At 36.8% G+C, this 12,350-nt stretch overlaps 1 protein-coding gene across 2 annotated transcripts in view; it reads left to right on the top strand.

Annotated features, from left to right (window-relative positions):
• PTPRN (protein tyrosine phosphatase receptor type N) overlaps positions 1 to 12,350 on the top strand; it is a 45,029-nt gene that overhangs the window by 6,928 nt on the left and 25,751 nt on the right. For both annotated transcript variants that reach the window (XM_087713292.1, XM_087713285.1), the window contains exons 2-4: positions 8,782 to 8,832; positions 9,800 to 9,913; positions 10,514 to 10,619. In XM_087713292.1, coding sequence (XP_087569418.1) covers positions 8,782 to 8,832; positions 9,800 to 9,913; positions 10,514 to 10,619 — 271 coding nt within the window. The remainder of the gene's footprint in view (positions 1 to 8,781; positions 8,833 to 9,799; positions 9,914 to 10,513; positions 10,620 to 12,350) is intronic.

Raw genomic sequence — 12,350 nt, 5'->3', positions numbered from 1 at the left:
CACATTGGAGCTGGTGATCTTTACACTTTCCTCAAAACAGCCATCGATAATCTAAAATAATACACAAAAGGTGGGTCAAAGACTTAAAAACAGCAGAAGCTTTAAAAGAAAAAAGGTAAGTTTTCTTAAAAGGAAAAAATGCTGTGGAGAGGAAGAAACTATTGTCAGAACCTGCTTGGAAGACATCAGTATGAATAAAGTGTTATAATTACATAACATGAATTCACAATTATATTTCTGGATAGGGATTCAGGCAGCAAAGGCCTGCATTGCGTAGCAACACAATAGCTAGGGTGGAGCAACAGTGAGGACAGCACATTATAAAGTCATCCTTAACGAATCCATGTTACTGTCGGGCTGCTTTTTTAGTATAGGAAAACTTTTTTTATTTACCATCTGATAAGTTGGATGTTTACATTTTATTGGGGAAATAATTATCTTAACTAAAAATGTCCAGGATTTTAGATTAATGTACATTGCTGGCTTTTATCCGAGATTATCCTTTATTAGCCAATATATGTCATATATTTGCATTATTCCCTCTTAATGTTTGCAGTGTGAAGAATAACACTTGGAATACTATGAAAAAGTTTGGTGGAATGGGAGTTTCTTTGTTGTAGCTGGCCGTTTAGATACTGTTTGATTTTTCTGTAGACTAAGCTTGGCAAAGCTGCATTCAAGTCAGTGGTGGGATTCAAATAATTTAACAACTGGTTCTCTGCCCTAATGATTTCTTCCAACAACCAGTTCACCAAACTGCTTAGAAACTTAACAACTGGTTCTTCCGAAGGGGTGCAAACTGACTGAATCCCACCACTGGTTCAAGTAAGAATGATGTACAAATGATGTATAATAGGAGAACTATGGCCCTTTTATGGCTTGTGGACATTGTAGGTAATGCTTCTTAGAGGGACTGGGTTTGTCTGGATCCACTTATTTTATTTTATTGCTATGTTTAAATTTTTTAGTATTATTTGGTGCAAGCTGCTTAGAATCATTTTGAACTATGGTTGTCTCTAAATCTCAGAAATAAATAGATATTTTGAAGTCTGAGATATAAGAGCAAAGCGTTTGGAGCATCTGGACTCCTTTCCCATTCATGTCAGTTGAGAAAAGGAGGATCTATCCATGTAGGGAAACCCTGTGGTAGCCTCTTCACTCTTAAATATCCCATTCAGTGCAAGAATTATTGCAACTACCACATCCCAAGAGAAAGCAGACTGACCTATTATTACATTCCTGCCACAAGGCAGAATTCTTTACCAACTTTTAAGATGAGATGACCCAGTGTTCTGTATCTATTAGTGTTACTCTGGTTGAAATATGCTTCTGAAGTTTCCACTTACTAGTTTTATTCCCTGCCCTCTGGAGAAAGAGAATACATGAATCTGAATATGTTTGTTTGTAGTTCTAAACTTTATTTTGGTTCCTGGACCCTGATTCTTGTCCCTCATCTTTTTTATTTAATTTGATGGATAAAGCAAGGAAAAACCTCTCCTGCAACTACAATAGGAGCAGACATGGTATTATTCTACCCTGATGCTATAAATATGTTTTAGTATATTTCTCCATGCATTCAGTAGAAGACTATCTATATTGTTCCCATGGTTTTGCTGGCATTTCCAAGAAGTGGCTTTTTTGATAGTTGAAACAATTTTGATTTTCTTTTTTAGTTGTTATCCTTGATTCATTTGTTTTTGGGTTCATTATTTTGTGTATTACAATTGAATTGGATTCTATTTTCTACATTGACCATGTCTCTCATCTTGTGAATGTTCATGTTTTAAAGCATTTTTGTTTTTTTAGTAAAAGGAAGGCAACTTACAAAATTTAAAAGGCATAAGTATATTAATAAAAAAGGAAACTAATTAAAAGAAAAAAGATTACACACAACAGCAAGATGCCACAGAACAAAACCACAAGCAGTAATTGATTGAACCATATATATATTTGTATATATGTTTGTGTATACAAACACACACACACACATACACACACACACATACATACATCTCCAGGTACCTTTAGAATTAACAAGGTTTTCAACAGTGATGGAAATATAAGGAGTAAAATGGAGCAATTGCTTTGGAGCAATTATGTCCTTTCAACCAAAAAGAGTAAATAAAAGTGGCAAGAATTACAGTAAATTTCCAATCTAGGCTAAATGGTTATAGCTGTTAGTTTTTGATTATGGAGTACTAGTATTTGAGAACATCTTTGATGGGTGACTGATGTGTATGTGGCAGTTTCTCCCAGACCCAGTATCATACACAGAAACCTCTGTGGGAGTAGTCCACATTTTAAACAGCAAATGTGTAGGTCAGTTATATTGCATGTTTTCCCCTTCTAAGTGCAATAAACTGAAGATAATGTGAAACTGTGCTACAAATAGGAGATGGATAGATGGATGGAATTATTTACATTTTATGATATATTTAAAAGACATCATAGCACACTTGGCAATTATTTGTTCTTTGAAATATCCATCTACTCTTAAATGAATTTTCCCCATGTTTCTCAGTGTTCTTCCACTTTTCTCTCATGATCACCATTCACATGCATTACATTTTATAGATAGAACAGCGTGTTGCCCTTTTGGAAAGAGAAGTAGGAAACTGCCAGGTTAGCCTAGGAAAAGGACACAGCAGCCAACACTGCAATGCTCCCTTACATCTGGCTTTACTTTCACAAAAAGGTGTTTTCTCCATCCCTTTGAAAAGTATTTGAGTCTGGGCTTGATGCATCTCCTCTGCGGGGTTTGCAAGAAATGTTTTGATGTGTGAACAATTCCTTATCATTTTCTTCTTTCTTTTGAAGAAAAGTGATAGGGCCCAGCTAAGATGTCAGTGTTGCCTTAGGTTTACTAACCTCTGACTCATTCTTACATCATTAGGAATGGAGGATCTGCTCTTTTTTTGTAACTGAGCATCCTTTGCCAGCTCCAATTTTTAGAGATTGGCTGCGGTGCATTTCAGCACTATGGTTAGCTCCTGGCAGTCATCTTGTGACTGGCTTTGTTTAACTGTATGGTTAATTAAGCTTAGAGTAAGTTCTTATCCCCTGCTCAGTGTTAAAAGGAAGTATAACATTGCCAAAATGTTGCATTCAAGGCATTTTCATTCTTAGGTGAGGTTTTTTTCCTATTATGCAAATGTTTATTTGTCTTAAGAACACCAATTTCTACTCATTCCCCTTAAAAAGAAACAAAGGTAATAAATAATTCATGTTTGGTTTTAGTGATTGCTGCTGTGATATCTGTTAATTGCTTTTAATTAATTTGATCCTGTTTCCTGCAAGCAGGGGATCTAACATTTTAGCTATTCTTACATAAACCTGAACAATTTCTACAAATTATTTTTATTATATTTATGAGATTGCAAACGGTGATTCTGCAAGGATCCCACAAGGCAAAGCAATGTTTTGGTTGAAGACAGGAAACCAGTAATTATAATCTCCTCTCTTGTCCCTAAGGGGAATAACAACCAACTAAGGACAACCCAGTATATCCACATCACTCAAATAAGAATCAATTACTTTATTTAAAGGGGGGGAGGCGGAAAGGGGGGAAAGTACAAATTGGAAGATATTTGCAGGAGGGACTAGGATGAATACCCAGTTATTTATTATGGATTCTTATGGGCAGGGAGGAGGAAAGAGAAAAAAGAGTTTACCACCTTTTGATCAAAGGCTACGTTAACAAATGTGTGGTAATCATCTTAATTCTGCGTTCAGAAATGTGGAAGTCTTCTATTGTGGAAGCAGTTTGCTTGAGACTGCAAAGGTTGGACTTAAGAAGAGCTTCTCAGTAATAGAGGATCCATATTTAATGTCATCTTCATGAACCAAGTAATTAACAGGTAGATCAGTCTCGACATAAAGTTTCCAGGAGAGTTTGTTTCTATCTCTCCCCATCCTTTATCATCACTGATTGAAGCTTCTGAGAATTTTAATCCAATATATTTTAAGGATATTTTAGCAGAAGTCTCCCTCTCTCTATCATGCAATAAGATCAGCATCTTTCCAGAAGTTTATATGGCCCCAGCCTCATACAAGCTGCCCTTAAAAATACTGGCTCTTTCCCCAAGTTGCCAAGTTGGAGAAACACTGATTTAAATGGATTATATCCCTCAACCCTCCCCCCCCCCAAATCAAAACCCTTTAGTGCTGCTTTGAGACAGCTAACTCACAAGGAGCCAGTGTTACATTTGTATTTGGCTGATTGCTTTGGACTCCTGTGTTGGAAATCTCTGATACCTAAGTACATTTTTCTTCCCTCAGATGCCTAATGGGTTAAAAGTGATCCAGTTGCCATATGTAATTTGCTGGATTCATAAACATTCTTCTCCAAAAGTATATCTTCCTGCTATAATATATCCCTCTAAAATTGAAATCCAGACACATCTGGACACATCCCAGTTTGAAAAAAAAATGGTTTAAATTTCACATTTGAGAGCCAGGACAACCTTTTCAAGTAAAATCCAAATCAGGAGTATTTAGAAGTATAATTGAGTTATAGTCCACACTATAGGAGATGACTAGATCTGAGCCCGAGGGCGGGGTAAAATGCATCCTTCAGTTTTGATTCACTCTAGTCCCATAAAGAGCCAATTTGCCTTAGCAGTTAATAGATCAGATCCTGTGTTTAGGTAGCATGTAATAAACTTGAAATGCAGAACTAAACTGCTGATCCTGGTTACTTGCAGTGGCAATGTAGTTCAGTGGAGGTTAGGATCAAGTTCCTTTTGACCAACATGGGATGAGATGTACTTATATGCTATTAAGGAAGGGAAAATAATGTTTTGTCATTTTAATTATTGCGTAATTTGTCCAGTACCAAGCCAAGTTCTATCTGATCTCTATTCATGTGATTAAGGCCATTTTTAGAAACCTGTTTACTAAAATTGATTTATATTGTTTTCCAGGTTTAATAACAGGAAGACAAACCTGAATAGTTCTTACTTATTCATCTTCTTTAACTTGAAAGCAAAGTTGTTTTTGGTTTCTGATTGCCAAGTATTTGTGGACTCATCTTGTAATTCAATACCTTATTAGGAACTATAAATAGATTCTGTGCTAGTTCTTTCCTTTAAAATTACTTAAAACTCAAAACCTCAAAACTTAGTTTCAGTTTCTATCATTTTTAATACACTATTTCAGATGCTTCCATGCCAGCATTCCTTTTTCTGCAAGATTAGTTCTCCCAACCCTTGAATAAGGAATTTTTTTAAGGATTGGAAGTTGCTGTTTTCAGTAACAACAACAACAACAACAACAACAAAAGAATATTTGGACTGAGGATATATTCTTTAAATTAATAATAAGCAATTACTTGCTGTTTATTTTTATTGGATTTTAAAAAAAGAAGGTAAACATCAAAAAAATAGAAATGAAATTAAAAAATAAAAAGTACAGTAGATAAGAGAAGAAAATGAATTATTTTTAAAGAAGCAACTTCTGATTTTCCCTCCCATAGCATACTGATTGTCACTTCTCCCCCATCAAGATTATATTTTTCTTCCTATATTCAACCCTTTTCAATAACCAAATTCAGAAATCATCAAGTCAATTTTTTCGAATTGTTTTTGTCCGCTTTCAGCAAAAAGCCACTAAAGGATTTCTAGTATTTTAAGAAAGTGTTTATTGTTTCATCTCTGATCAAACAGGACACTCTTGCCATTTCTCCTTATTTTGTCATCACAGTCCAAGCCTCCATAGTGGGTTATTATTATATTATTGTATTTCCCCCACTTTGCACATATGGTCACCCCTCTGCAGTTACCATGTATAAAACCAATCTTTCATACACCTTTTATAATTGACTACCCTTAAGTGCTAATAGGAAAAAAAATCTGGTTTCATCAGTAAGTTACTTTGCAAAATTCTTTGCATCATCATATGTATTTGCTAATTTATTTATTGGTTTATAATATATAATAAAAACTACAAAGGAAAGTAGGGGAGGAAAAAGGGAAGAGAAAAGTGTGGAGCAAGGGGAAAAAAGAAAGAAAAGGCATTGATTTCCGATGCCTTTTGGTGCAGTAGAATAAGATAATAACATCAAACCTCAACATTTTACTTTTACATAATATTATAAACTAACCATTTCTATAACTTTTATAACCTATTAATCAGTAAAACCAAAAATCAAAGTTTCATTTTTTTCCACCTTAAGCATAAAGCCTAGAAGCAATTTCCAAGTACGTAGAAACGAAAGTGATAGTATTTTTTTCATTGAGTATTTGAGTATTTTGAGTATTTGAAAATTTATTTATAGGCTGCCCTTTTCCCTGGGGGGACTCAGAGCGGCTTACAACTCAAAGGGAGGGGGATACAGACAATAACACATAAGGACAATACATAATTAAAAATAGAACACAACATTCATACCATTCGGGTGGGGGTGAGTTACATTCTTTAACCCCAGGCCTGACGGGATAGCCAGATTTTAAGGGCTGTGCGGAAGGTCTGGAGGGTGGTGAGGGTGCGAATCTCCACGGGGAGATCGTTCCAAAGGGTCGGAGCTACTACCGAGAAGGCTCTCCTCCGCGTAGTTGCCAGTCGACACTGACTGGCAGATGGGACTCGGAGGAGGCCTAATCTATGTGATCTAATGGGTCGCGAGGAGGTGATTGGCAGGAGGCGGTCTCGCAAGTATCCGGATCCACTACCATGAAGGGCTTTATGGGTGGTAAGTAGCACCTTGAGGCGCACCCGGAGATCGACAGGTAGCCAGCGCAGCTCGCGGAGGATAGGTGTTATGTGGGTGTACCGAGGTGCACCCACGATCGCTCGCGCGGCCGCATTCTGGACTAGCTGAAGTCGCCGGATGCTCTTCAAGGGCAGCCCCATGTAGAGCACATTGCAGTATTCCAGCCTAGAGGTCACAAGGGCACGAGTGACTGTTGTGAGAGCCTCCCGGTTCAGGTAGGGTTGCAACTGGTGCACCAGGTGAACCTGTGCAAATGCCCCCCTGGTCACAGCTGATAAATGATGGTCGAAGGTCAGCTGTGGGTCCAGGAGGACTCCCAGGTTGATCAAAGCACTCAATTTGGCCATCTGCTAACTCCATCAACTTTTGCAACCATTCATCCATTGTAGGAATCAAAATGTCCTTCCATTTTTGTGTGCAAGTAATCCTGCTGCATTCAACATACATAACATCAAAATTCCCATTTTTCCCCACTTCTTTTTTCCATTAAATCCAGAAGAAAAATTTCTGGTTTTATCTTTAAATTCACTTTGAGAATTGTCTGTATTAAGACATGAATTCTACTTCAAGAGCCTCATAATATGTATTTGCAGGTTTTTTCAGTCTTTCACAAGTCTGCCATGAATGGTAAAATATCCCTTCATGCTTTCCATATTTTCAACAATGATTAGAATTATACATTTTAGAATTTAAGACTTACATAATTTCTCTGGTATTATATACCAGTGGAACATCATTTCATAGAAATTTTCTCTTAAATTTTAACTCAATATGAAATTCAGTGTTTTTAACCACATTCTTTCCCATTGATCCATCTGTATATTATAACCAAAATTCTCAACCTATTTACTCTTTAACTCGTTCTTCTATTTTAAATCTCAAGAAGTTTATACATATGAGCAATAGTTTTTTTTCTAGTCAGTTGTTTGTTATACTAATAATATACATGACTAACTAGAGGTGCTTCAACCCTGTGTGGGTTGATAGATACATCATTGCCTTTGTACTGTATGGACAAGAAATCAAACAGATAGAAAAAATTAAATGTAAGTATGCATATGTGGACATTTATTTATTTATTTTGTCTCATTATTCTCCCATTAAAATATATTTCCATCAAATGAGAGTGCAAGTCCATTTCTTCTGCTTGCTTCATCTGTCAGTTTCTGTGGTGTTTGGTACTTAGTTTGCAGTAGATATTAATGTGTGAATTCCTATCCTTTTTCTGAATGATTGTTGAGATTTTGCCGAAGCATCTTTTTATCTATCCCTCAATGAACGCAATTCAGGTACTTCAATGTAAAACGGTCAGAATAGCTTGAAACTGACTTTTCTTATTGGAGAAATGCTCAGAGATTTTTACAATGGAGGCATTTCCACAATTGAAAAGAATGCTGTTTAGGTTCATATATGTTCTGGGATCTTCATTGGTTCAAGTAAGGCTAGGGAAACTTTTGATAGCTTTCATACAATCACAACCTCCCCAGGGATTGTCCAAGGTTGATGGTGCTATGTTCTGTTTATTGGCAAGCCAGGTCTTTCCAGGATTTAAGAATTGCTTGCACTTTTTTTACAATTTTTAAAAATTCAGTTCAACTTATTTAGAATTTATATCTTGGTTCCTATTTTGGGAGGGCCAATAGACAATAGCTCTTTTGACATTTTGAAAACATGTGGATACTCAAAGACCATAGCTATCACAAGGATGTGCAGATTAGCTGCCACGGTGGGTATTTCTAAAAATTAAATAATAGATTGGTACGAAGAGCCTTGAAAACATTGAGGGATTTTAGGGTTACTCTATATTTTTTTGTGTACTTCTATCACAATACTGCAGAAAACTGCATAATTGAATTTCTAAGTTACCAGTGGTGCCAAAAACAAGGCAAAAAAACCTATTTTACTGTTAATTCTAATGCTTAGAATTGATACTTGCTTAACCAAATTCAGCCTTTACTGAAGATATGGTAGTCATCTGAGATAACGTCATTTCTAAATGAACTATCCACGTTTTAGAGAAAATCTCTTATCTTTTTTTCCCTTTCTATCTCTCTGTGTTTTCCCCCCCGCAGGCTGCTTATTTGACAGGAGGCTATGCTCTCAGCAGGAAGTCTGTGTGCAAGGTAAATTAATATAGCACAGGGGGTTTGTGGCTAGTAGACAATCAAAAGTGTTAAAATAGCGGGAGGGAAGGTAACTCCTGCCTGTTGCTGGGGAAAACTGCGAGCTGTTATGCAGGGAGAAGGGAAGTCAACAGTAGGGTCTGTTCCTCCCCTCATTCATTGAGACAACTTCTTTCAGTGTCACTGTATGCCTTTGATATTAAATATGTCCTTTGGGTTGCATATTATTATTATTATTATTATTATTATTATTATTATTATTATACAATTAATACAATTATTATTATTATTATTATTATTATTATTATTATTTAAGACTTAATCTTCAATTCAATTCACAATCATGGACTAAAAACGAACAGTTCAAATCCTAATCAAGGACCTAAGAGCTGTTAAGGTAACGTCTTGAGTATATAGGCAGTTGTTATTAGTATTATTATTTTACATATATTAAATATCTATATATTACAGCTATATGGAAATATCAGTCTTCCTGATATTAAATGAAGGAGAGTTCAAGAGTGCCTGCTTAGCTGTTGAAAGCATAATGATTTTCTTTATCCTATTTCACCAGATACTGGGGGTGCAATCTCCACATTGCTAGGCTACGTATCCCAGCATTCCTTTGAGTTGCAATTAAATTTGAGACACCCCCCATTGTTAATTATCCATTATTGTGCACATTGATCTAAATGCTTGTCCCTATGAGTGCAAGAGGGCTTACTTCCGGAAACACCTGCTGTCTCAAGTCCTCAGAGCTTGAAGAAGTGTATAATGTGTTCAAACCTTTTTGGGTTTTAGTGGCTCATATACAGATCCATTGTATAAGATCCATATACAACTCACCATGCAAATTGTATTTAGTTTGCCTGGAATTATTGGGTGCTTCCTTTCTCTTTCTCCCCATTCCACCTCTGTTGTTCTGGTACACATAGACAACTATCCCGTGAATTTGTTATCTTTCCAGATGGTTTATTTGGCCAGTGCCAAGAAAGTTCATTGCGAGACCAGCCCTACTTTCAAGTCACCACACCAGTGCTCCAGCGTTTGCAAGATATTCTACGGCATCTTATGGCACAAGGTGAATATCAGCAGTTAGAGGAGAAGAGCTAAGGATAGGATAGAGAAGGGAATTATCCCTGCATCAGGCAAGATTTTGGGTGCCTCCTTCCATCCTTAATACTATAGTCAGAAATATTTCTTTTCTCTGTGTCAGATTCATAATACAAAGTCCAGGAGGAATCTAGTGGCACCTTTTCAAGCTAACAAAGATTATGAAAAGCATTAATTTTTATGAGCTGCAGTTCTCTACAGAGATATATTCAAACTGTGCCTCTTTTACCATTTTTGGGGGGAAAGCTCTCTTATTTTAAACCTTGTGTATGAATGTCTGCCATTGATTAAAATGTTTATTCCAAGCTGCTAGAATCTACCATATCTAGAGTTCAGCTTTCTTCAGTGATTAGAGTAGGGATAGACAATTTAGTTTCTCTCAGATGTTTTGAACTCTTGGCCTGCATGGAGAACCATAAGAGATCAGAGGTATAAGACAAAACATCTCAAGGTTATTGGACTGCCTGCTCCTGAATCAGAGGACATGTATCTTTTCAGCATTCGAGTCAATATTCGAGTTTTTGTAGCCATCTACTAACTTATTTTAACTTTCTATTTTCCATATCAGGTTTATCATGGCAGGATGACCTAACACAGTATGTGATTGCCCAGGAGATGGAGCACATCCCTAGGCTTTACCTTCCATCATCATGGAATTCTGCAGCTGAGGATAGGTAGGAAGAATAGTTTGGGATGTAGCTGCTGCTGCTTCTTAGCAAATATCTGCTGTTTAGTGTTAGGTTGCACTCAACAATAAACCATCTCCCTTGTTTTCGTTAGTACAACCACCTGCCTGGTCAGCAGAATGATGTGTAATGATGTGTAAATGAGATGCGAATATTGTTTGAAAAGCTGCTGTAAGTGTATTGATCATCAAGCCAAGAACCAATCATCTCCATGTCCTTCCTTCACCAATATGCCCTTCAGACGCCTGGACTTCAAATCTTAGAATTCTCATCAATGGCCATCAGTGCTGGCTGGGGAATTCTGGGAGTTGAAAGTCTGAAGGCATCTAGTTTAGAATAAGCTGCTGGATACCTAATTGGAAGAAGGTTCCAATGAAGTGAGTAGAGTTTACTATTGAAGGAAAGTAGGAGTGTACTGGAAGGTACTCTTCAGACAACCAAAATGTGAATCAAATATCAAGTGGACATAAGAGGGAGAGGATGTAATATTTTTTAAAAATGGAACAAAGAAAAAACATACCAAAACACAATATAGAATGAATAAGGGTTGTAAATGAAAGGTCCCTCTTCATGTTCTTTTTACTTATCCAAGAAGTGTCTGTCTGTCTGACTGTCTGTCTACTTATCTGTCTATCTTATCTAATCTAATCTCTCTCTCTCAATCAAATATCTCTCTCTGTGTGTATGTGTGTGTGTTGTGTGTATGTGAATCGTGTGTGTGTGTGTGTGTGTGTGTAAGAATCACCTTATATCATGCCTTAGTGCACATTTTTCCTTTTTATTTATTTATCAAATTTATATGCTGCTTTCAGTTAGAGATTCTTGGCAGACAATAAGGTATAAAAATACAATGAATATGGAAGCTGACACAGATAAACCCTAAACAAAATACAGTAGTCCTTGACTTACAGCCATTTGTTTAATGACCATTTGAACTTACAATGGCAGAGAAAAAAGTGATTTATGACCACTTTTCACACCTACGACCATTGCAGCAGCTGTATAGTCATGTGATCAAAATTCGGACACGGCCACCAGCATGTATTTATGATGGTTGCCATGTCCCAGGGTCATGTGATCACTTTTTGCAACCTTCTGATGAGCAGAGTTAATGAGGGAACCAGATTGACTTAACAAACGTCTTACTAATCTAACAATTGCAGTGATTCACTTAACAAGTGTGGCAAGAAAGGTCATAAAATGAAGCAAAATTCACTTTATTGTTTTGCTTAGCAATGGAAATTTTGGGCTTGGTTGTGGTCGTAAATTGAGGACTGCCAGCATGTGGCATCGAGCTCTGTCTTCAGACTTTTCCAGAAGACAGACAATTTCGAAGGTGGGCGGATCTCCCCTTGGAAGCCATTCTTTTCGCTTTTGTTCTTAATTGCCAAGATGAGGATTTGATTGAAAGAAGAGGAAGTTTCTATTCTGTTCCCTATTGTGATCCACTTCCACACCTGCCAGAAAATAATCTTTTTGTTCAGCCAATGTTTGCAGTACGCACTGGTGGTGCCTGGACCACAATCTAATCAGTATTACAGTGAGGGAGGAGCACAGCTTTTGCAATTCAAATTCCCACACTTTCATCAAAGACATTTTGTTGGCTACTTAAAAAGCAGAACGAAATTGTGCCCTCTAGATAGAAGGATTCCACGGGTGCTGTTATAATTTGGCTCTGATTGTATGAAAGATACACTGGCAGAGCAGGGCATTGGATAT

This window comes from Thamnophis sirtalis, unplaced genomic scaffold (assembly GCF_051295495.1).
Source record: "Thamnophis sirtalis isolate CommonGarterSnake01/CBP01778 unplaced genomic scaffold, rThaSir2_p1.2 scaffold_1, whole genome shotgun sequence".
Taxonomy (NCBI): domain Eukaryota; kingdom Metazoa; phylum Chordata; class Lepidosauria; order Squamata; family Natricidae; genus Thamnophis; species Thamnophis sirtalis.
Note: the sequence above shows the minus strand (reverse complement) of the source record. Positions and strands in the feature narration are given on the sequence as shown.